The sequence below is a fragment of the Globicephala melas genome, chromosome 3, assembly GCF_963455315.2.
Source record: "Globicephala melas chromosome 3, mGloMel1.2, whole genome shotgun sequence".
In the NCBI taxonomy this organism is placed as follows: Eukaryota; Metazoa; Chordata; class Mammalia; order Artiodactyla; family Delphinidae; genus Globicephala; species Globicephala melas.
The window spans coordinates 69,688,491-69,713,773 of record NC_083316.1 but is presented as its reverse complement, the minus strand read 5'-3'; the positions used below and the strand labels follow the sequence as shown (position 1 = coordinate 69,713,773).

At 41.2% G+C, this 25,283-nt stretch overlaps 1 protein-coding gene and 1 long non-coding RNA gene across 3 annotated transcripts in view; one reads left to right on the top strand and one right to left on the bottom strand.

Moving 5' to 3' along the window:
* Window positions 1-2,379: 2,379 nt before the first annotated feature.
* LOC132597000 (uncharacterized) overlaps window positions 2,380-25,283 on the bottom strand; it is a 145,249-nt gene continuing 122,345 nt past the window's right edge. For both annotated transcript variants that reach the window (XR_009563282.1, XR_009563281.1), the window contains 3 exons: window positions 19,179-19,330; window positions 14,624-14,737; window positions 2,380-4,586 (listed from right to left, as the gene is read on the bottom strand). This is a non-coding gene — a long non-coding RNA (uncharacterized lncRNA). The remainder of the gene's footprint in view (window positions 4,587-14,623; window positions 14,738-19,178; window positions 19,331-25,283) is intronic.
* Window positions 14,990-15,440, top strand: LOC115845166 (small nuclear ribonucleoprotein E-like). Its single transcript, XM_060295434.1, has one exon. The coding sequence runs from the start codon at window positions 15,004-15,006 to the stop codon at window positions 15,280-15,282; it is 279 nt and encodes a 92-aa protein (XP_060151417.1). The 5' UTR covers window positions 14,990-15,003; the 3' UTR covers window positions 15,283-15,440.

The window sequence follows — 25,283 nt, the reverse complement described above, 5'->3', positions numbered from 1 at the left end:
AGAATTTTTTTTTTTTTTTTTTTTTTCCCCACGAGAAGGCTTGGAGAGGTTTATCAGCCCATGGCAAGATACAAAATGATAATAACCATGTTCTACCAGCCAAGTGCCACTTGGCACTATGATAACATCCTATAGGACATCCCTGGTTTCACATTCCCTAATGGGCTGCCTGAAGAAATGACCCCTCAAATCAAGACCCAAACACAAAGGGATTCCAGGGGCCACTGGGGAGGAGAATGCCTGAGAAAGCCCTCTCTGATCCATGTGGGGAGGGAGTGGGGGGAAGGAAGCCACCAGCCTCCATTTTCCTCTCTCCTCAACAGTTACTACCCTCTCCTTCACAACTACTGACTGTAGTCTGCCAAAGGGGCATAAGAAAACAGAAAGCAGCATTTCTCTTGACTCACTGGTTGTGTTATGTTTAAATTTAAGAAAGGAGTACAAGGAGATGATGAGATCAAAGTGTTTCTATACGGGTCTGAGCTTGCTGCAGTGACAGCGACCACAACTTTTTATTTATAAATAACGTTAACAAAAAATTGGGAACCCGGGCTTCCCTGGTGGCGCAGTGGTTGAGAGTCCGCCTGCCGATGCAGGGGACGCGGGTTCGTGCCCCGGTCCGGGAAGATCCCACATGCCGCGGAGCGGCTGGGCCCGTAAGCCATGGCCGCTGGGCCTGCGCGTCCGGAGCCTGTGCTCCGCAACGGGAGAGGCCACAACAGTGAGAGGCCCGCGTACCGCAGGAAAGAAAAGCAAAAAGGGAACCCAAACATTGAAGAACTATAGCACAGTATTTTTCCTTCAAACTTAAGCAATCAATATCATTTAAGGAAAATAAAAACCTGTGTGGCTGAGAGTGAATTTCACAGCCTTCTCTACTACAAGTCATTTGACCTCCCTTGAGCCTCAGTTTCCTTGTCAATGTAGATAATAACCATCTTCAGAGATCATGATAATAACCAATCATTATAATGAAAATAGATAATATATGAATGGACTGTGACCTGTTACGGAAAACGAGGTTGTTATAACCCACTGCTTCTTCATTTGGAAAACATATATCTTTAGACCTGGGCGCTGAAGTTACATTTGCTAGTATCTGGTGCTAAGATCAGTGTAAATAGCTAAAGTCAATGCAGAATGCTTAGCTTTTGACAAAGACATTGTTTCCCATTTGATTCCTTGTGAAGCAAATGAATATTACATTCACTACAACATGAAGCTGGAAAAGTTTCTTACCAGCCCAGATGTTCAAACTGTACAATGTATGTAGGTTATTATTATTTTCTTTATCCTTAGCAAAATTCTGTTTGTTTTTTTTAAATCAAAATGACTAGTGCAAGGAAGCAACATATAATTGGAGTTACTGTAAAGGTCACAACTAAATGATAGAATAATTGTTCAAATATGTGGTTTTGTCAGCCAAACTCTTAGTGATTTTATGATCCATTGGTGTTTGCTTTATTTGGGGAGGGGGAGTGGAAAGTAGGAAGATTTATTTCCATTAACATGTTCCTGACTTGGACTTTTAACCAAGACTCTGGTTGGTAGACTATGGCTTTCTTAAGCTCTTCTGATTAATTTTAATTTAATTACATCGAGTTTCATTAGGTCCCATTTGTTTATTTTTGTTTTTATTTCCATTGAAATATGAAATGGCCTGCTATATCTAGTCTGTGGGCGGAATTCAGCCTGGAGAATGCGTTGTTTAGGCAGCACAGATTTTACAGGCTGGAGAAGGTTGTACCCTTGGGACCAATGTACACTTTTCACTATGTTAAGCCTCCCTCCCTACACCGTGGTTTACACTCACCTTGCAGCCAGCCCTGCACTCATTTATTGCCTGGTCGTGGTGGGCATTAGAGTTTGGGGCTTCTGATTCACGGAAAGGAAAAAATAAGAAATCACCCAGGTATTTATTTTTGCATGACCTTGTCACTGTAAAGTGGAAAGAGAGTTCCGTTTTTATTATGAATACATGCTATGAATGCTGGTACTGCATTCTTCAGCTTTAAAAAAGTCTGCCTCTAAAATAATCTAAAAGGGGACTCGTTTTTCCAACAATTATTTCAAGAGCTCTGTTAAGTAAGCGGCCAAAAAGAGAGTAAAGGGCCACTGGATATTCAATTAGAGGGAGAGAATTCCTGTCAACTTTACTGGAGGAAAAAAGGCAAATCTGGCAGATGGGGGGCTTTCTACTCAATGCCCATGTGATTGCCCACAAAGCTCCTGGGATCGGGCGCTGGCAACTGCACATCTCCCTATTTGCACATGTATGGAAACACTTTTTGTGGAAGCTACTTGACAACATTTAATGTTTATTGTTTACTTGTCATTCCCAGAAACCACACACAGACTGTTTAGGTTACACCTAATGACAGTTTTTATTCATTTTACAGTTTAACATTTCTTTTTATTTAGCTTTTGTTATGGTTTAACAACTCCTTTCATTTGTTGGAATTGTAGACAAGTTTGAAATGTGAGCACACCCATAAGACAAACACACATCATTACCTTTCCCTCTCCTGGTGTGCAGCCTTTTGTGAAATCTGCCAAGGGAGTATAAATGCTGATGCATGGAGAACAGGGAGAGGGGAAGGATGGCTTCAGAATGCCCTGAGATTTCATGGATATTTCTTTGAGAACCCTTCTTCTGGTGAGATGGGAGCCGTGGGAGAGAGGTACTAGGTGGTCTACAAAGTGCAGGGCAATAATAAATAGTAAGACTTCAGCAAGGGTATTTCTAAGAATATAAAATCCCTGGGGAGAACAAGCACTTAATTTCCTTTCCTCCTTAGTCCTTTGGCCAAGAAAATTATACTGACTTGTGATTAGAAAGGAATCACCATTGGAACATCTAAATACACATTGGCACTCTACCCAAAATTCTAATTACTTAAAATTGAGAGGTAGAGGAATGAATATTTTACTTGGATTGATTATTCATTCATGACAAATAATTAAGAATATTGACCATACTTTTCTTACTTCTGTTTCTGTACCACAATAGGACCAGAGAAATAAGGGAGCTGGTAGGTTTTATGTTCCTACCACCATGGATGTTTTAGGTTCAGGGTCCGCAGCTAACATCCACCAAGCTACATGATGAAAATAGATGTGAGCCAAGATGCCACATTTTGGTGTCCAGAAGAAGGTCATGGTACCTCAGGAAAAAATTTAAAATACACTTTCAGAAATAACCTGATACCCAAGTAGAATCAAAGCAGTATTGATTTTGGCAGTTGAAAATTTTAGCTGTTGGACTGGAGAAATTTGAGATAGAATGATAACAGTACTTTGCTGAAAGTTTGCATGTAAGCAGCACCGTACGTTTCGGGGAATAACCAGGGCTTCCATAGCTACTTGTATAAGTAGTGGTCCAGAGGAAGGAATGTCTCTAGGGAGGGTACAGCTACAGCAGGAGCTTTGTGAAGTGGGGAGGGCATAGGTGGAGGACCTGGGAACACAGCCATCTCACAGGTTGTGCCAGGGGATTTCATCGAAAGCAAATTGAAACTTCAATCTGGTTAAAAATGAATATTCCCAGCTATCAGTTTTTTCATGTACTGCTAATTTGGGTGAACCATGGGAGCAGATTTGCCACATTCCGTGGGTCTTGAAGCAGTTTGGTCTGTTTTTAGTTTTAGTTACCTGTTCTCTTAATCTTTTTTTGTTTGTTTGTTTGTTTCTCCTTAATTTTCAGGCCATTTAGACTTGCACTGATGTTTAACTGTCTTCATGATTTAAAAAAATAAAAATAAAAATCGGTGGCAAACGAATGTTTTCAAATATGAGTTAATAGTTTTACAACTTTTGCATATTTGTGGGTGATTTTATAACATTAAAAAGTTATTTCGAATAGGGTCGATCAGGCTCCTGTCACAGGGTGATGGAATACTGACCAGAAAGCTCTGTGGTGTGGATGGTCAGGGAAACAGAAGCTGATGAGGAACAGAGAAAGGTGAGCCCAAGGAAACATGCCTTTCGTGGTCATGAACGCTGTGGCCAGGGAGGGCCAGTGGGGCCTGATGAAGAACTCACAGACGTGTCCACTTTCTATTAATACATATGACTGGCCCAAAAGAGCAGAAGGACAGAACACTACTTTACCACCCAGCAGCCAAGTAAGAGCCATTCCACTCATTCTCTTGATCGTTTTCCTCTCGTTTGAGACTCTACATTTCTCAAGTGACACTGTTTTATGACTCAAAATGACTGTAGAATTTTCTATTGCCTGAGTGTGAGCAGAGCAACCAGGGGGCTTCTGGAGTCTTCACAAAGTGCTGTGGGGAGAGGATGTTCACCCACTAAATACTACATACAGGGACTAGAGGAACAACACAAAGTCACATTTAATTGTTTCCCAAATGTGTTTACAATATAGATTAATAATAATAGTAGTAAACCTTCCTCAAACGCACTTAAACAAGGGGGAGTTATTGGGTTATGTAACCGGACAGTCCAGACGTTGGGTTGGCATCAGGTGAAGATGAGCTTGACCATTCAACCCTTCTGTTGGTTCCCACGTGGTCCTAAGATGCTTGTCCAAAGTACTCAAAGCTACGTATTTTCTGTTTCTTGTCTAGCTGGAAAAAGAGTTTATTTGTAGTGACATAGTCAACAAAAGTCCTGAGATTCACCCTGGTTCAAAACATCATGAAACTATCTCTGTGGCCAGAGGGTAGGTATGTTGATTGCTTAGTTTAGATTGCATGCCAGAGGGTAGGATCATCTTGCCTGGGATCACAAAGGCCCTACATGGAAATTAATGCTTTGGCCAGGGGGAAATGATAAATGAATTCCAGAGATACAACTAAAAATGCCTGTTAAAATCTTTAATCTTTACAGCAACATTGTGAGTTAGGTAATATTGTTACCCCATTTTTCAGATGAGAAAAATTTCCCAAGGACAAAGAGCTTGTAAGTAATGATTTGAGAATTAAAACCAGGTCGGTCATTCTAACTTTGTACCTCAAAGTCATTCTATTTTACTATGCTGTTATATAGCACAAATTAAGCACATATAAGGTTATCTGATCTAGACCAGGAAAGGATTTTAGGCTTTGTCTTCTATACATTTCAGGTTGTAAAGGAACCTGGTTGAGAAGCTTAAGGGTTTTGAAATGATAAATAAGTAACTTTCTTTCCAGGAACTGAAAATCTTATTAATCGTTGATAAGAATTTTACTTAAATTGTGGGGAACTTTAAAAATGGTCTTTCATTCTTGTTTATGGAGAACTCAGAAGAAATATATGTACCTTGGGAACAAATCTCCGGTTGATTTTCGAATTATCTAATCATCCCAAATGCCACATGTAAAATTTGTGCTTTTTTTTTTTAATTTAGTTTGCACTGCATATGGCAAGGTGTAAAGCTTAGGAAGTCAAAGAAAAGAGAGGCTCGTAACAGCCAAATTGACTGGAGAATTCAAGAGCTGTTAGCATTATGAATGGAAGCTATTACCTGAAAAAATATTGCTGCAGGAGGTTTAGACTGGGACATTAAAACAAATCATTGTCCTGGGCATTGGAGTTAAATAAGGGGGCATGATAATGAAGTTTCATTGTCTTGAATCTGTGGGAAATAGATATTCCAGGGCTATGAGCTCAGAAGCATTAATGCTGTAGGACTGTACCTTGATGAGGCTCCTTTGGGGAAAAGGTAACGGAGCAAATTATGCTAGTGGTACATTGGCCTATCTTATAACCCACTTCTTATTTTAGAAATGCTTAATATTATTAATTTTCCTAAATGCCAGGGGAGACGGATGCTCAGAGATTTTCTAATTGCCCAAAGAGTTATATTCTAAAACTGGAAACCCCAGGTGGTCCCACCTCAATTCTGAATGGCAGGAGAGGAGTCCTGCTGCTGTTCGCTTTGGTTCTCTAGCGGAGCTGAGAACGACTGAACTGCTTGGTCACTTCTCTCCAGCCAACTCTCGCCTGGCTTCTCAGGAATCATATCAGACAAGATTCAAATTGAGTGGCTGAACCATGACAGCAGGGGCTTTCAAAAAATCCGGATGGATTCTTTAATGTTTAACAACCTTTTCCTCACAGCCAAGTTTCTGAATTGACAGTGAAGCAAGGGGTGGGGTGGGGGGGAAGCCTATAAAATAAACAGAATCCCAAGGCTTATTTTAATCAAATTTCTTTCAAGAGGCACCTCATTTCTTACTTCTTTAAATCCCCTGCTCTGCCCAATAAGAAAGAAAAGGAAATGAGAGACACGAGTCTTTTTAGTATTGTAACATCTATATGTTCACTTTATAAATGTTATTACAAGTGCTGTTAATGTAAGATGAAGTAACAGATTTAAAATTCTGTGGAAAATAGAGATTTTGTTCTGCCTGTGTGGGCAAGTTGCAGTCACCTCGAAATGTCAGAGTCTTCGGGAACTTAAAGTGTTCAGCGCCTTTAAAACTAATATCCTTTTAGGGACAGAGACATATTTACCGAAATACATAACCCGGAAAATAAAGTTCTTTGCCTTGCTTTACACCCTGGAGTGTGATAAATTTTGTGGGCTGTAGAGTAAGCCAGTCCCCTTGTTTCTCAGAGGATTTAGTTCCATACCAGAATGCCATTGGAATTTTAGTACTCCATCTTTTGGCCTTTGGAATGACCATTTGTTTTGCAGAGTACATGATGTAAACTCCTCTGAAATGTTATTAATACCTTTTAACCATTTCCTGTAATTATTTCAATAACTTAAAGGAAAATTCCTGTTTTAAAAGATCCCCTTTCTGGTGTGGGGCAATTTATAGCCAATGTGTAACTCAACAGGAAGTCAAGAGAGCAATCACCAAGAGGAGTGAGACAGTCAGAGTTTCTCCAAACCAACACATAAAAGGATTTCTTGGGAACTAAAGTCAGCAGTAAGAGTGCAGGATTAGTCATCCTGGATTAGATACACCAGCCCCAGCATTCTTTCTCCTGAGGGGAAATGCCTAGTGTTCCATAGGAAAAGAGGAAGACCTTAGGATGTATCTCAGGATACAATCCACCAGTTGTTTCCATAAAGGGAAGAGATTACTTGAAAAATTTTTGTGTGGGAATATGGTAATAGAGGCAAATGGGAAAAAAAATGTATTGAGTCATCAAGTTCCCATAATTGGTTAATTTTTAGTTTCTATGTCTATGAATATTACGGCAAGGAATGATCAAGTCCTCAGTTGTTTTTAGATATAGAAACTTTTTTTGGTCCCATAATCTCAGAAAATATTTCAATAGGAAACGACTCTCAGTTTTTACCACCTACTGTAAACTATCAAAATATAATGTATTTCCTCTAGGTATATGCCCAGGAGTGGGATTGCTGGATCATATGGTAGTTCTATTTTTAGGTTTTTGTGGGGGGTTTTTTTGCGGTACGCGGGCATCTCACTGCTGTGGCCTCTCCCGTTGCGGGGCACAGGCTCCGGACGCGCAGGCTCAGCGGCCATGCTCACAGGCCCAGCCGCTCCGCGGCATGTGGGATCTTCCCGGCCCGGGGCACGAACCCACGTCCCCTGCATCGGCAGGCAGACTTTCAACCCCTGCGCCACCAGGGAAGCCCTATTTTTAGTTTTTTAAGGAACCTCCATACTGTTCTCCATAGTGGCTGTATCAATTTACATTCCCACCAACAGTGCAAGAGGGTTCCCTTTTCTCCACACCCTCTCCAGCATTTCTTGTTTGTAGATTTTTTTGAAGATGGCCATTCTGACTGGTGTGAGGTGATACCTCATTGTAGTTTTGATTGGCATTTCTCTAATAATTAGTGATGTTGAGCATCTTTTCATGTGCCTCTTGGCCATCTGAGCAGAAACTAACACAACATTGTAAAGCAACTATACCCCAATAAAAAACATTAAAAAAAAAAGAAAATGTAGTAGGGAGTTGCTGTGCAATGGACATGAAGTTTGTGATGCAAGATAAGTAAATTCTAGAGGTTTGCTGTACCACCTTGTGCCTACAGTTAACAACACTATATTACACACTTAAAATGTCAGAGGGTGGAAGTCATGTTAAATGTTCTTACCACGATTAAAAAAGAAAGAAGGAAAAAGAGAGAAATACAGAGAGGGAGGGAGGGAGGATAGGAGGATGGAAGGAAGAGAGGAAGAAAGGAAGGAGCAGAAACACTAAAAAGTAACGTTTTAGAAAGTGGGGCCCTCGCTTGTTTTTCGAGGCAATGCTAGCTTGGGCAGAATTGGGTATGGGGTTGGGTTCGAGCCACTTTGATCCCATCTTGTCTCCAGTTCAGAGATTTCACTATGTCCATTGGGATTCCTTATTGGCCCTGGGAAGGGCCTCACAGAAGCCACCAGTGGAGACCCTGGCCCTCCCCCCATGTTCATATACAGTTCAAAATAAAAGCTTAGTTTTCAAAAGGATACTACTTAAAGTGATGTGGAAATGAAAATAGTTTCCTTCTAGATGCTTTCCAGTTTGCAAAGTTCTGGATACATTTACCAAAGAGGAACCTGCCTCTTTCTGATTTTGTTCCCTACCTCCTTCCTCTGTTGAGACCTGTGACCAGTTTGCCTATTGGGAAAGCCAGCATGGGCCATGTATAGCAGCAGCTTCGATTGCATTTTCCTTTGATCTTCTTCTAAATCCCAAAGCCATTTTTTAAAAAAATCAGAGCTGACAGATGCTTTGCAAAAAATGTCTTTGTCTCTATTTTTGTGATTAGTTTCTAAAGCAAACACATTTCTCGACAGCATTTAAAATGCCCTGGTCATTTCTGTTTTTATTTTCTACTGTACAAATTCATGCAAAACTTGGTAATGTAGTATACTTTTAATAAAATGAGCTCCACAAAAAATTTTTGCCACAAATCACTGCCTTCTCAATGCCACTAAGTGAGCAGGATTTTATAAACCTCTCTGGTCTTAGGTGGATCAGACAACACGTCTGGGATTCATTGCTGTCCAGACACGTGGATCATCTAGACACTGTTTACTCTGAAGTCATTCTCTCTGTCCTACTGTTAAACGTTCCTGTCTCCCCTTTCCTCTGACCATGTGCCCTCCACTGCCTCACTGCAGCTCCTTGCTGTGAGTTTGCTGTCTCAATTCTCACTGTTTGTCAAATACTCTCAGTCTTCAAAATGGCTTGGGGTATTAGGACTTTGCCCTTGGTGATGTCTCCAGTTATTTTGATTTCTTTAGGTCATTAATCTGTATTTTTCCTACACCAGATGTGAGGATTTTTAAAATTAGTTTTGTTTTGTTTTAACCATATAAATGTTTGCACTCTCTGCTCCCCCAGTCATATCTTTGGAGAGCTATCGAAGTGGAAGGAAGAATTGGAAGAGCGACCAGGCCTCACCAAAGACAAGGATTTCAGATGTTAGTTCACAGTACAGAGGGTTTTTTTGTTTTGTTTTTGTTTTTTTTTGTGTGGTACGCGGGCCTCTCACAGCCGCGGCCTCTCCCGTTGCGGAGCACAGGCTTCGGACACGCAGGCTCAGCAGCCATGGCTCACGGGCCCAGCCGCTCCGAGAGGTGGGGCTTCCCTGGTGGTGCAGTGGTTGAGAGTCCGCCTGCCGATGCGGGGGACACGAATCCGTGTCCCGGTCCGGGAAGATCCCACATGCCGCAGAGCGGCTGGGCCCGTGAGCCATGGCCGCTGAGCCTGCGTGTCCGAAGCCTGTGCTCCGCAACGGGAGAGGCCGCGGCTGTGAGAGGCCCGCGTACCGCAAAAAAAAAAAAAAAAAAAAAAGATGACAGAGGTGCCTTGAATACCTAGCCAGGAGTCACCAGGGAATGTGTGCACTTGATTAACTGAAGGCCCCAGGGAAAGAGTCTGACGTATGGTGTAGAGGAAGACAGAAATGCACTGAAGTCCAAATCTCAAGTTTGAGAATCTTGAAACCAAGAGAAGCTGCAGGAGTGTTCCAGAATCCTATGAGACTCAGGGTTTCACTGATGAAAGAGACTTCCAAGAACTTCTCATAGAATTTTTTTTCATGAGAATATAATTAATATTACACCAAGAATAATCCAAAGATTCTCTTGTAGCAGCTTGAGAGATTCAGATAGACTGGGGAAATAATTTATAAACTCCGCTCCCACATGTAACCACCATCACCAGTTCCTCCCTGATGTCCTAGATTAGGGGCCACATGAAAATCAAGGGCTTGTTCTGACATGGTGTTGCAGGACGTGAATACTGGGGGACCAGAAACACAGGAGGGACTGACTGTCCCAGTGTCTGCATTGCCACCACTAGAGATTCATTTCTCTGAGACATGAAGCTTTTTCTTCAAATCATAGAATCTTAGAGATGAAAGGAATCTTAGAAATGAGCCCAATTCTACCATTTTATAGATGCATAAACCGAGGTACAGACCATTCAATGTGTCCAAAGTCACAGTTAGTGTGTTAGCTATTTAACTGTGACTAGAAATCAAGTCTTTTTTAAACTCATTCCAATTAGTTATGACTGAAATCTAACCCGAAGGAAATTTGCTGAAAGAATCCTGGCTGTCTTAGCCTGGGTCCCTCAAAAGCAGGGCCTGACACAAAGGATTCCTTAGAATTTATCTGGGAATATGATGTTAGGGAACAGGGGTATGGGGCCTGAGGGAGAGAAACAAGGAAGGAGGAAAAGCGAATTCAAGGAACAGTTATTAAAGTTGGCCACCCTAATTGCACCAGGGGATTGGGTGACTGGTGCTCAGCCTCTCTGAGACCCTTATGAAATACACCTGGGGACAAAAGGCGAAAGCATTTATCCATTGACTTCCACTGGTCAATGGTGGCTCCACAAGCACCGAGTCCCTTGGACTTCCATATTGTGCATATAGGAATAGGGAGCATTTCCCACACTGTGGCGTCACACAAGTTCCCAAGTAGGAAACGAGACGTAGAGTTTTGGCCTTCTGTGAGATGCTGTTGAAATGCAGCTTCAAGAAGTTGATAGAAACCTGCATTGAACCAGTAGCCACAGTATGGCTGGCAAAAGAAATTAGGTCAGGAGGATTCTGAAGGGCAGCATGGAGGTGTCTTCTGGACTCCAAAGAAGAGCTAAAAACAGCTGTGGGAAGGGCAGGAAAACTGCTTGGCATCCCTTCCTTACCACCCCTGAAAATAAGTCTTGTGGAATCAGCATCTCTGATGTTTCCCAGGCTCTTTATGTCTCTGGTCTGTATGTATCAGTGTCATTCCCCTTTCTTCTGGTAGGCTAGCTCTCTCCATGTGATGTAAATGTGGCCACCAACGCTTCCCAAGTTTAATATCTTACATCTTTAATCCAGAAGAGGAACTACTCTGCCTCTCTCTGTCCCAAGTTTAAAAATCTCAAGGATGGAATATTGGCCTAGCCAAGGACAAATGCCAGCTCCTGGATCAGAAGGCAGGATCATAGAGGACATAGTGGGTGGCCTAGGGGAGAAGGCAGTCGTCATAAGAAAGAAGCATGGTATGTGATGGGTGGATGAAACAGTAGATCCCCACTAAACCAGCCCAGCATTTTTCCTTCTAGGTGTCTTCTACTAAAATGAAACTACAGTTGAAGAAATCACAGCAGATTAACATCTCAGTGGGCATTCTTCAAGCTTGGATGACCTCTGAGACAGTGGCAATAGGACCCAGGATAGACCCCTAATGAGGGGGAGAAAACACTTTGATGAGACACAGGGCCATTTTTCTGTTTTACTATTAACCCTAGGGTTATCCCTTTTCAGTCCTCCTAAAGACTAAAGATGTAGGCAATGCAATGCAATATTAATCATGAATAATTTTTAAAATCTTTTGGAAAAAGAAGAATCACAGCAGATTTTTTCCCTATCTTCCACTGCGTTTTTACTTAGGTTATTTTCTTCTTAAAGTGGAACTCCCTTGGAGATGACAAGAGGGAATTAAATCTTCAAATAGGATAAAAATGTTGGTTGACATTCTCGCATCAGAAAGTGAAAAGTCAAATGGAGATTTCAACACTTGATTTATCTAGAATACTTGTCATCCCCAAATAATAGCCAATATCCTTTGTTTACCATGCATCAGGCCATGTGCTCCGTGTTTTGTATGCGTTCATTCACCCAATCCTCAGAACTACCCTGTGAGATAGACGCTCTTCCCCTCCAGTTTTGCCAGTGGAAGAAATAGAAGTGCAGAGAAATGATGTGCTCTAGTTTTAACAGCTAGTGAGTGAGAGACCTGGGATTCAAATCCAGGCAGGTCCACAGCCTATTTCTTTAACCATTTTCCTAGATTGACTTTCTGATGAATTATGAAATTAAAGACTGTTCCGAACAACTACAGTAAAAGGAAAAAGTGACTTTCAGATGGATTTTTAATTGCAGACTTATTTTTATTTTGCCTGAATTATCCTGACTTCTGCCTCTACAATGGTATTTACATAAAACTGACATCTGTTAGGAATGTCATCTTGGTACATTCCCCTTCCAGACTTTGTGATATATTGTGTTAATATCATTCTCTATATTATTCACAGAGTTAAAACCATAAACTTTTACAAAGTAAACAAAAATAAATAAACATTAGTAAACCTGATAATTACGGATCAGCAAAGTACATGGGAAAAGGAGCTTTCAAATATTTTCCACCTGAACATAGATAGAAATGAGAACTTTATCTATGCTAATACTCTTGGAAAATACTGCCCATACTTATCAGTTATTAGATATCAGTCCTCTGATCTTCTGTTCTTGAGATAATCAGATTCAAGTACTGCCTATTAAGCTAAGAACTACAATTCAAGAGGTGTCCTGAGGGGAGCAGCATAAGCTTAAACACTGGCTCATCAGAAAAACAAACAAACAAACAAACACTATTGTGGGCCTCCTTAACCTTTAGTAATCACTAAATAATTTATATATGTATGTGTCTGTGTGTGTGCGTGTGTGTATGTGTGTTCAGTGGAGAAAAGTGTCCCTTCCCAGCCCTGCTTCCTGGAAACACTGGGCTCCATGAGAACAGTGTTTACACATAGCATCACCAGTCCACTCTTACTGAGCACACTCTGTCCCTGCAGCGGCTGTGCTAGAGGCTGGGACTACATCAGATTATATGCCGCCATGCCTGTCTTACAAGCAAAATGTAGAGACAGAACCTGCATTCAAAAAGATAAACAACTGTAATGATAATCACATGCTGAGTTCCAAATGAACGATGCTAACAATAAGAGCTATGGAAAGACATGGAAGGACCGAGTGCTGACCATAGGGGTGTGGTGATAGCAGTAGAGATGGGAAAGGTGGCATCTAGATCCCTGATTGTTAGGGTCTTTCTAATATATGAATGCTTTCCCCAGGAGAATGTTGCCTGAATTTTAGGCACTCTTGAATCCAATGTTTTGGGGAGACTTTGAGGTTGAATTGGTAAATTATTTGTGCCAAATTTGGCATTATCATAGTTGAAATGAAAGTATTTAATTTTAAAAGAAGACTTTATTTTTGGTAGTGAAGTGGGAGCAACTTATTACAAGGTTGTTCTTTGCAACATAGCACAGAGGAGCAAAGAAAGAAAGCTGCGTCTAATGAATCAAAATATCCTTTACTGGTGAATGCTATAAGAGCAAACTGTAATCCACTTTTTATGGTCAGAATGAGAGACTGAGAATTAATGGAAAAACGGGGAAATGTAGCTTTGGTCTAGAAATTGAGTGGTGAAACAGTGCCCGATAGTGATAATAATTGGAATGTATTGAATACGTACGTCGTGTGTCATCTACTGTGCACATATCACCTTGAATATCACTTTTCTTCCAGCTTGGGTGGGCGTCCAGGAAGGAAGGAAGAGCAACAATCTGATTGGCAGACAGCTGCCCAGATGCAATAAAGAAATTTGCTCTTTTATAATTGTAAAAAAGAATATAAAAATAAAATTCTACGTGTGCCTGGTTAATGCTACAATCATTTCAACTCAGAAAACTGTGCATATTAATTGAGTAAATGCTATATTCCTAGAAAAAAAGGAGATCCAACAATCTCAAAGAGAAGCTTATTTATCTCTAATGTAACAGGCCAATTTAGAACAGCGGGTAGCTGTGCTCCACAAACTTTTAGGAATTTGAATTCCTTTCATCTTGTAGCCCCACCATTGATTACAAAGTTGAAGTCTGGGTTGCTGGCTCATAAAAGTCCTACTCATGGAAATAAGAGCCAAAGTCCAGGAAAAGCAGCTTGTCTTCAAGTTGGAGACAATTCAGAATTTATATACATACCATTTTCACTTCCATCCCATTGACTCCAACCTAGTGATGGTCATACCCATAGCCAAAGGATATGTAGTTTCTAGCTAGGAACTTGCTTAAGTGACTAGAATAGTGCCTGGCACATAATAAACGATCTTTTGGCTATTTCTGTCATTACCAATATTATTATATCAATTCCCATTTTCTGGAGACTTGCTGAAAATGTATCTGGACTGTTAAATCAAGGGACCAATTTGTGTCTTATCCTGACTTTGGAAGGTCCAAAGCATTGTCCACGTCCAGACAACTGACCTTCTTGTTTCACTCCTGCTCCTGCCACAGTCTTCCCCAGCTCTCCTCCTACCTTTTCAGCTTAGAAACCATGTAATCATCCTTGATTCTTCTTTCTCACACCTCAAATCCAATCCATCAGAAAATCTGGGCTATCTTCAAATAATATTCAAAATCCACTCACCCGAATTTAATTACATCTCCATCACTGTCATCTTGGTCCAAGGTACCATCATCTCTCGCCTGGATTCTTGCCATTGCCTCCTAACTATGCTCACTGCTTCCAAGATTTTGTATCCTGTGTATGAAAATGCAAAAGAGGAAAAGTGTAGTAATATATTAAAACAATATTAACTCTGTTAATATCTTGTAATACCTTGGGAGATATTTCTAATCTTGGAATATATTTCCAAATGTAAGTTCCTTAATGGCGAGGACCATGTCTATCTTGTTTATTGCTGAACCTTCAAGGTGTGGCAGTTAATAAATATGCAACAAAGAAATGAATATAGAGATACAAGTTCATTTAAAATATTCCCTCTCGGGTCTTTGTGAGCTTCCACCATGGCGTACCGAGGCCAGGGCCAGAAGGTGCAGAAGGTGATGGTGCAGCCAATCAATCTCATCTTCAGATACTTGCAAAATAGATCTCGGATTCAGGTGTGGCTTTATGAGCAAGTGAATATGCGGATACAGGGCTGTATCATTGGTTTTGATGAGTATATGAACCTCGTATTAGATGATGCAGAAGAAATTCATTCTAAAACAAAGTCAAGAAAACAACTGGGTCGGATCATGCTAAAAGGAGATAACATTACTCTGCTCCAAAGTGTCTCCAACTAGAAATGATCAATGAAGTGAGAAATTGTTGAGAAGGCAATACAGTTTTTTTAGGTGTGCTTTGTTAGAAGTGTAGTTCTAAAGCATTTATTCATATTGTTTTGCTCACCTTTATGTTATTACCAGATGACAATAAATGCTGTGGGATTGTTTTTATTAAAAAAAAAAATATTCCCTCTCTAGTTCAGAATAACTCCAGAAATACCTTACAAATGCCAATAAACTCTGCTGGTACAAAACAATGAAAATTAGTGTTCCATATTGCTTTGGTCCCATCTGGAAAGCTTTCCTTCTTTCTATACATCTTTGTATCCATCTACCCATTCATCTATTGACCCATCCATCCATCCTTCCATCCACCCAAAAAATCCTCATTGAGCCCTTACCATGTGTCAAATATTGTTCTAGGTGCTGGAGATACAGTTGTGAATAAAAAAGATAAAAATATTTTTGCCTTAATGTAGATTCTTTTCTAGAAAAGGAAAACATCTAATAAGCAATTATGGAAAGGTATACTATTTTGATAATTGTAAGTGCTATGGAAAAATGATACATCAGGAAAGGGGAATAGGGAGTGCCGGGGACAGTGTGTTATTTTAGAGTGGTCAGGCAAGGTTTCACTGGTAGACATTTAAGCAGAGACCTGAAGGAGGAGAGGGAGTGGCCATTTGGGTATCTAAGAGAAGGTCATTCCAGGCCAAGGGAACAGTAAGTGCAAAGTCCCTGAGGTGGCACCATGCTTGCTGGTTATTATCAAGGAGCCAGTAAGACTGGAGAAGAGCAAGAAGGAGGCAGGATAGTAAGAAAGTCAGAGAAGTAGCAAGAGGCCAGCTCATTTGGGACCTTTTAAGCACCTTGATAGAGGCTTTTTTTCTTCAAGTAAGGGATATGATCTATTGCTCTTTTGCAAATAGACTACTTGATTGAAAGCAAGAAGACTAGTTAGGAGGCAATGACAATAATCCAGGTGAGAGAGGACGGTACCTTAGACAAAGATGACAGCGGTGGAGATGTAATTAAATTCGGGTGAGTGGATTTTGAATATTATTTGAAGATAAAGAGACAGGATTTTCTGATGGATTGGATTTTGGGTGTGAGAAAGAGGACTCAATGATGACTATACAGCTTCTAAGCTGAAAAGGTAGGAGGAGAGCTGGGGAAGACTGTGGCAGGAGCAGGAGTGAAGGGGAAAGTCAGTTGTCCAGTTGTCCAGTCTTAGACAATCATGTTAAGAGGTTAAGTAGCCAATTGTATATACAGTCTGGAGTTCAAGAAAGAGATCTGGGCTGGAGATAGCATCATTGGTGTGTCAAGTGTATTAAATTTATGGGTTTAAATGAGATGGTCCAGTACATATAGAGAAATACAAATATTTTCTGAAATACTATAGAAATGATAATTATCTAAAACAGACTGTCAGGTTAGGGAGAACATTCACTTCAGTTTTCAGAAGTACTTAATAAAATTGGATCAATTTCAACTGATGGCTAATGTTTATGTTAGATTTTGAGGATTTAAGAAGAACAAGATATTCCCAGCATTTTGAGGAGCTCCCAGTCTGGTGACAAGGCAAAGGCATCAAGTTATCCTCTGACTCTCTAACAATCATCTAAGACTTGGGTCAGGAACTGTGACTGAGAGAGGTTTGGGGGAAAATTCTCATTCATCATAGCATTTTGTGAGAGTATCTCCTCTGAAAGCCACCTAAGAAGATGGCAGAGAAAGCATCAGTTAGACATGTTAAGCATATGTAACAGAAATGACACTATGATCCACCAATCCCACTCCTGGGCATATACCCAGAGAAAACCATAATTCAAAGAGACACATGCACCCCAGTGTTCATTGCAGCACTATTTACAACAGCCAGGACTTGGAAGCAACCTAAATGTCCATCAACAGAGGAATGAATAAAGAAGATTTGGTACATATATACAATGGAATATTACTCAGCCATTAAAAGGGATGAAACTGGGTCATTTGTAGAGACGTGGATGGACCTAGAGACTGTCATACACAGTGAAGTCAGAAAGAGAAAAACAAATATTGTATACTAACGCACATATGTGGAATCTAAAAATAATGGTATAGATGATCTTATTTGCAGAGCAGAAATAGAGACACAGACGTAGAGAACAAACCTATGGATACCAAGGGGGAGGGAGGTGGGTGGGATGAACTGGGAGATGAGGATTGATATATATACACTATTGATACTATGTATAAAATAGATAACTAGTGAGAACCTACTGTACAGCACAGGGACCTCTATTCACTGCAATGCTCTGCAGTGACCTAAATGGGAAGGAAATCAAAAAAGAGGGGATATATGTATACGTATAGCTGATTCACTTTGCTACACAGTAGAAACTAACATAACATTGTAAAGCAACTATACGCCAATAAAAAAAAATATATCATTGCACTTTTCTTCTTGTGCTTTTTCATGTACAGGACTTTCTAGTCATCCAGAAACACTCATTTTTATCTGGAAACATTAGGCATGAAATAGGCAGACTGTAAAGAGAAATAAAGAGCCGACATTGAGCTTTTCTTTCCCAGAGTAGAACTTTTGAGCACCTAGTTTGAAAACAATCTTAGAAGCCAGAGAAGTCTTGGAAGGAAAACAAAAGATTTTCTAAATTCACTGAGCTCCCAGTTTTATCATGTGCCATGAATGTAATATAAAGGAAGATCCTACTACATGGTGAAAATCCAGCCCTTCCAACTCAAGGGGAATTGGAAAGACTATGAGAGAGAGAAGTTTAAGCATGCCGCCAGGCACGGGTATCAGGAGTTCCCACTCCAGGTCAAACTTGGGGAGTAGCATTGAATGAAGCTGGGGAGGTAGAAACATCCAGAGAGAAATGAAAGAATCTTAGTATTTCTGTGCTAGTGGCCTGTTTTCTTAGAACTGGCCAATGGGAGGATACAAGCCTTTAGGAGAAGCCAAACATTTATCCTAGAACCATTTTCCACCACAAGCCTAGTAGAAGACATGTTTATTTAAATAGACATGAGATAACACTCCAGGTTCCTCATGGCTGCACACATTGTGCAAATGATCCAGAAGTATCCATAAGCCTTGGTGAGGAGAGGAAGAGGCTGAGATGATCCCTGAACCAGCCAGAGGTGTGGGACGTGAAAGAAGAGGTTACAAAGTATAGGGTATTTGAGATGAGAAGCAAATTGATGGACCGTGAATATCAGCCACGGGAACACGATGTCTCAGGAGATTTAGCCACTTTTACCCACATTCTTCCAAGATCCAGAGTGCAACACATGGGACTGTGACTGCAAGTCCGTAACTTTCCCCCGCTTCCCCAGCCCCACAAAGGAACATAACCCACCTCCCATGTACCCTAGTGCTACCCTGGGGTAACTCAGGGGCAAGAGAACAACCTTGAAAGACTAAGCATGTACCCCCAAATAGACCACCTTGAAATGAAAGATATGAAACTGTAAGGTGGTAAGAGCTACTATTTCTCACACATATAACTCATAAGTGGGTGTTTAAGAGATAAGATGAACTCAATTATAGAAAATGACCACACATTTAAAACATACAATAGCCATTTGGGTTAATGAGCATCTTTTAAACACAGAAAATGAAAGCTTAACTTTCTTTGCACATTTGACTAGTGTAGTGGCCTAGCTATTAAATAAGAATCACTGGTCAGGGAAGGAGACTCAGAACACAGAGGAGGTAGATGGGATAGTCCATGGCCAAGTCAAGAGAAAGAGAAGCCTCCTTCCCACTGGAATGAGAGGTGACCACAGAGGCTGGTAGTCCAGGCTTGTGGCTAACAGTTCCCTGGTCAAAACAACACCACACTGAGTTAATAATGGAATGCACGAGCTTCAAAAAATTCAACATAAGCAAGAAAAATTTCACATACTTTTCTCCACTTGCAAATTCCACGAGGAGCACCTCTATTGCCCACAGGGACTGACCAGTCCAGTTAGAGATGATCCAGTCCTTGCTTGGCCAACAGTAAGTCAGCCTCCAACCAGGGGGTGATTATTTGCCCTTCAGTCATTCCTTCCTGTTCTGGTAAGAATAGGAAGAAAAAGAGACAAACAATAAATGCAATTTAGAAAAGTTATATGCCTCTGCCTTTATTCTGTTTGTTTTTAACTCACCTTAGAGTAAAACTAAGAACGTTAAGATGCTTGAATTTGAACTTTGAAATTCAAATTGAAGTCAGGGAACTTTTCAGAAATAGGTTATCAAGTTGCTGATTTTTAGCATGCCGGAGCAGACTCAGGAGAGTCTTGTAGACAAGTCTTCCCTGAACAAAATATCTCTATCCTTTTAAAAAATAAGAGATTCATTTGGGTTAATAAACTCCTTTTTAAAATTGAAAATACTTGTTAGGAGAGTTACAGCTTTTCACAGCCCAGTGCATAAAAGCTTTCTGGTAAATAAGTTTTCTGGTAATATCTAGCTTTGCCACACTAGTGTAATGGGGACATTTTGACTGAGTTGAGAGAGAGACAGGAGTAAGGGAGAAAATCTGCTTGTCGTGGGTTGGTGGGGAGGAGTCGTGGACACCATGTAGATTTGACCCCCTCTGAGGGGCCACTGAGCAAATGAAGTCACTGATCGATAGGGGAACTAGGGGATAGGAAAATTTTTTAAAAGGTGGAAATGGTCCAAAGGCAACTGTATTTTTCCTGTGGTTGTCCTAGGTCATCCTGGGGAGATAACTCTTCGTGCCGCAGGAAGCCACAGGAAACTTACTCTTGTAAACAGTTGATCTAAAATGCTAGAAACTGTCCAGGCAAAGTTCTTTCTCAATTTCCCTATAATTTGGGAATCACAGGAATAGTTGAATAATTTCTATTATTATCTGATTATAATGAAAAGTTCATGATCTTCCTTAGTTTCTGTAGCAAGAATGATGTGAGGCTGCCGGTTGTTCTCCCTAAAGGTGTTCTCATTATGCAGAGGAGCAGAACTGGAGAGAAGTTTGTTTCTGGAACATAAGAAGGAATTAAGAGAAGACTTTGGGACAGGTTTCAAAATCCTGTGTGAGTAATTTTAACTGGATCTGCTTGACAATGGTTGAACCAGCAAGGTTTCTTTAGATTGCATTAATCTATGTAAAGCTAATTTCAAGGTCCCTGCTTTCTGTGTTAGGTCGTGTTTTATTTAAGGGCATGGTGCCCAGCTTGAGAAAAAAAAAAAAAAGCCCAATAAAACATAGGCATTCTGTGATAGACTAGGTTCCTTAGAAATAGGATCAGATAGAGAGATTTCATTACTTTATTCACCCATTCATTCATTTATTGAAACAACCATCTTGAAATGATCTTGATTTCTCAACCAAATAAGCTGAAAATTGTCGAGGCTAATTTAGCTGGAATTGCATCCAAGCACAATATTGAAATACACAGTTACAGTCAGAGAATTGATATGTATTTTGGCATTGCCACTTCTTTCTTCACTGTTTTGTTATATCCTTACTGCATGCCAGTTCTGGAGAAGGTCAGAAAAGGTGAATGCTAACTCTGTGATGGTAGAGATGGTTAAATTTTGCGTGCGTGTGAGTGTATATGTGTGTATTTTGTGTGTGCCCTTTAGATGAGAAATAGAATTACAAGATCTCTGTGCTCAGGTGGAGTCTCCTGACTCATCACTCTGTATCTAAATCAGCCCCCAAAGACATAAGGGCTCCTGCAAATCCTGGAAATCTCCCTTTAATACTTACTTCACCCTGACCTGCTATTTAGGTTTCTGTATGCAGCACTCTTCTGTTTCAGAAACAAATCATTTCCTATTATAACTCAGAAATACTCAGGTCCCCAAACGAACCTGAGATTTCGGCTATTCAGCACAATTTTTACTTGCAAAGCACATGACTGCTAGTCTGCACGATTGCAGTTGCTATTCATATGAATGTTGGCAGCATTTCATTGTGGGGGTCAATTATGGTCATTTACCATGATGACATAATAACAACTGCAAAAATGTGAAAGCTAAAGTAGAGTTATTATTACTGTTTGCGAAGTCTGTGTCCCAGAGTTCCTGCCAGGAGAGAGAAAAGCTGGAGCGGAGAGATAGCTGACAATCGTGCTAACCATTCAAATCGCCAGTGGACTGAACAATTTGCAAGACAGGGATGGGACAAGAGGCTAAAGCTGGCCTTTGGGTTGCACTGCCTCCCTCACCTTGAACTACAAGCTGTTTCCTTCCCGCACATCATGCAGAAACACTCCCACCTCCACACCCCTGCACCCTATCCCGAGGCTGAAAGAAAAAGAAGAAATACAAGCAGAGCATTTGCTCAGAGAGATGGGCCAACAGCAATGTCATCCTCTGATATATAGCTGAGGAAGAATTTATTTCCAACTAGTAGAGTATTGGGGGGCTCATAAAACTGTATAGCTTCAACCCAATGAAATAAGGTTAGTAAAATACATAAACTCTGATACAGCACCGTGAAGTATGCCTCCAGTCACCTACAATTTACCGATGGCTCCATGATAGATATTCGCAGCACCTGGCTGTTCCTTGTCAGCTGTGACCCAGTGTGTGACTCTCAGCAGTGCTTGCCCTCCTTTTTCCCACCCTCCTCCTTTTCCACCCTGGGTAGAGGTCTTGTGCTAGGGTAGCCCCCCGGCTTGCTGATTGCGGAGATGCTTAGCAGATCCTACAGCAGATCTCTTGAGTGATAACACTCTGATAGCAAGCACCAGTGTGAGACAAAAGCACAGTACTTGTCGAATGAAAAATATAACAGCAACTGAATAGACGAAAAGGTAATAAAAAAAAAGTCCAGCTTAAAAAAAAAAAAAACTCAGCTCTGATAATGCCTGTGTTTTAAATAGTGAAAAAAAAATCATAGTAGGCAGAAACTCTATTTTTTTAACACTTCATACTTTTGTCAGTGTGACGTTGAACAAGTGCCATTAATCAAGAGTGGTGTTATTCACTGGGCACGGTGATGTACTTGACTTGTTACTATAGTATCATTGTTCAAAGCCTCTGGAACAGCTTTAAAGAAGAAGGGAAGAATTTACAGCTAGGACTGCAAAAGAACTTCTCCACTATTAACCACATGTTAAACGTGGTGATAACAGTAATAGTACTTTGTATTTATACAGTGACTATTTCCAAGAAACTCAAAGTACTCAATAAACAGTAGTGTATTCATTGTGCAACGATATCCTTTTGAAGAAAGCTAGAGGGAGGTATTATTACCCTCTTTGCTATCAGGCCAGTGATATGTTCTTTGTGTTTACAGTTATCTCTGTTGTAGGCTGCAGGGGAGGTGACAGACAGGAAGGGAGGAAGGGGGGATGGTGGATTTGTGGTGGTGGTCGTGGGAGTGGATTGAAGAATTCTGTGTACCTTTTGAAGAACTACGCCAAAATGAATCCTTTTGCTGTGTAGTGGTTACTGCTTACATGACAAGAAAACTAGTCTGAGCATTGGAAATTAATTACAGCATATTGTAAACGGAATACACTTCCTAAGGAAATTAACTTGATGTACTCTGCCTGTCGGGAGGAGGAAGGGCCCCTCAGGCTCTTTGGGAGAGAGCTCGGACGCTTGAGGGACTGACCATCATGCGCCTTCTCAGAGTGGCTGGTTCTGGCCCCGCCCACCTACCTGCAGATGATTGGACAAGGCCTGGGCCAATCAGATTCCTTCTTTCCAGTATGTAGAAATGGATTTTGCCAAATCTAGTGAGTCTAAGGGATTCCTGAACTTAAGTCAGGCCTGTGATGACTTTATGTTGCTCATGTGGAAAAGAAACAGAGAAAGGGGAGAGGGTGAGGAGCAGAGAGAGAGGACTTTGGTTCTTGATGGATGTCTGTTTCTGTCCTAGAGACACGTCAGGCTCTCTGGTCTATCCCTGATTCTCTCCCTCTCCAATAAATTAGCCATCCAGCTTGTTGTTGTTGTTGTTGTTGTTTTCCCCTGCACGTATGGATACATACCGTCTCTAAGATAGGAATGTCCCAAGATGAGGGCACATTTATAAGGGTAATGTGAAACCATGGGTAATCGTTAGTCAAATCTATTTCACCTAGTTAGCTAATCAAGGTCATTGTAATTGTTGCTACAAAAGAACTTGTGCATCCTCCAAACTGCACATGGCATGAGTTGTTTTCCAGGAATTGGAGTCAGCTGTGTCTAGTTCAAGCTGAGCTGGTTAAGACTGGATAGGACCACCGACCCTCCAACTGGGCATGCGCCAGTGTCTGCTGCGTGACCTTTTGACCTCACAGGGCCCAAAACTCCACCCTCAGATCATGCTAAGTGCCTCCATGTTTTGAATGTGCAGAGGCCTAGAGCTTAGTTACACCTGCACAGAGCAGTGATTACTGTTTACAGCACATTTTTCCAATCACCTTTCCCCACACCCCCATGCCCCTCACTTTGCCCCCAGGCCTTAGACCGCCCTGCTGCTTAGTTCGTTATCCTCTAAATACTCCAGGCCCTTGCCTTGGGGGAGGCAGATCTACGACTTCTTTTTCTGCCTCCTTGTTTCTCTGTCATGCAAATAAACTCTCTTTGCTGCAAGCCTCCGCATCTCAGCATTGTGCCTTGCTGCATGTTGGACAAAATGAACCTGGTTCTGTAACAGTATTTCCCAAGTATATTTGCTAACAAAACTTTTTTTAAATGTTTTTCTTCTCTAAGTAAGTGTTACCATTCTATCAGGATGCTCGTGTTTTGCGAATAATCCCTTTCTCCTCTCTGCTGAAAATCTCAGTGTCTCAGCGTTTTGGCTTGGTGAGTGTAGGGCAAACCGAACTTGATTCAGTAGCAAAAGGACCCTCAGTGTATTTTATTTTGTGGCCCTTTGGCCCCCACATATTTAAAGCTTTTGTAGGGAGTTCAGCTCAGTAGAGAACATTTAGTGAAGTTTATGACTCAACTCTGAAAAGGGTGACTTTTTTTTGTGTCAGCCCATTTTCCTTTCTTTAAATCTAATTCTATTTTGTTTATTTGTACCCTCTGCAAGTCAGTGGTTTTGTTTTCTTGGTTTTCTTTAACAAAAGCAACAACTTGAAAGAGATTGTAGATGATTGACCTGTATTTGTGAGTCGCTTTGATCTGATAAGACAAACAACAAAAATCTCAACATTTGGGGCTTCCCTGGTGGCGCAGTGGTTGAGAGTCCGCCTGCTAATGCAGGGGACACGGGTTCGTGCCCCAGTCCGGGAAGATCCCACATGCCGCGGAGCGGCTGGGCCCATGAACCATGGCCGCTAAGCCTGCGTGTCCGGAGCCTGTGCTCCGCAATGGGAGAGGCCACAACAGTGAGGGCCCCGGGTACCGCAAAAAAAAAAAAAAAACTCAACATTTGATACTGGAACCAGACTTTCAGGTCTGAGGAGAGAATACCAGAAGTGGGCTGAATCATTAAAAAAAAGTACTCAGATGCAATACTGCATCCCCAAATTCTTGCTTTCCTGCCACGAGAAAAAGAAACCTCGTTCCAATTCTATTCCTCTGTGCATCTCCTTATTTCTGAAGCAATTTCATCTTCACATCTATATAACAGAACAGTGGGCATAGGTGCTCAGAGCAGAAAAGCAACAGTGATCATAACAGTAAGTATGAAAGGGCCATTTAAAGACTTCTCCAAAAGAGAGGGCCTGCCAAAACAGTGACCCTGGGATTTTTCTCAAAGGCTGCTACAGGTGGGCCAAGGACTTTGGAGTGAGATAGGCTTTCCCAGATTTTTTAAATTTTATTTTATTTATTTTTGTCTGTGTTGGGTCTTAGTTGCTGCATGCGGGCTTTCTCTAGTTGTGGTGAGCGGGGGCTACTCTTCGTTGCGGTGCACGGGCTTCTCATTGCAGTGGACTCTCTTGTTGCGGAGCATGGGCTCTAGGTGCGTGGGCTTCAGTAGTTGTGGCACACGGGCTCAGTAGTTGTGGCTCACGGGCTCAGTAGTTGTGGCTCGCGGGCTCTAGAGCACAGGCTCAGTAGTTGTGGCGCACGGGCTTAGTTGCTCCGCGGCATGTGGAATCTTCCCAGA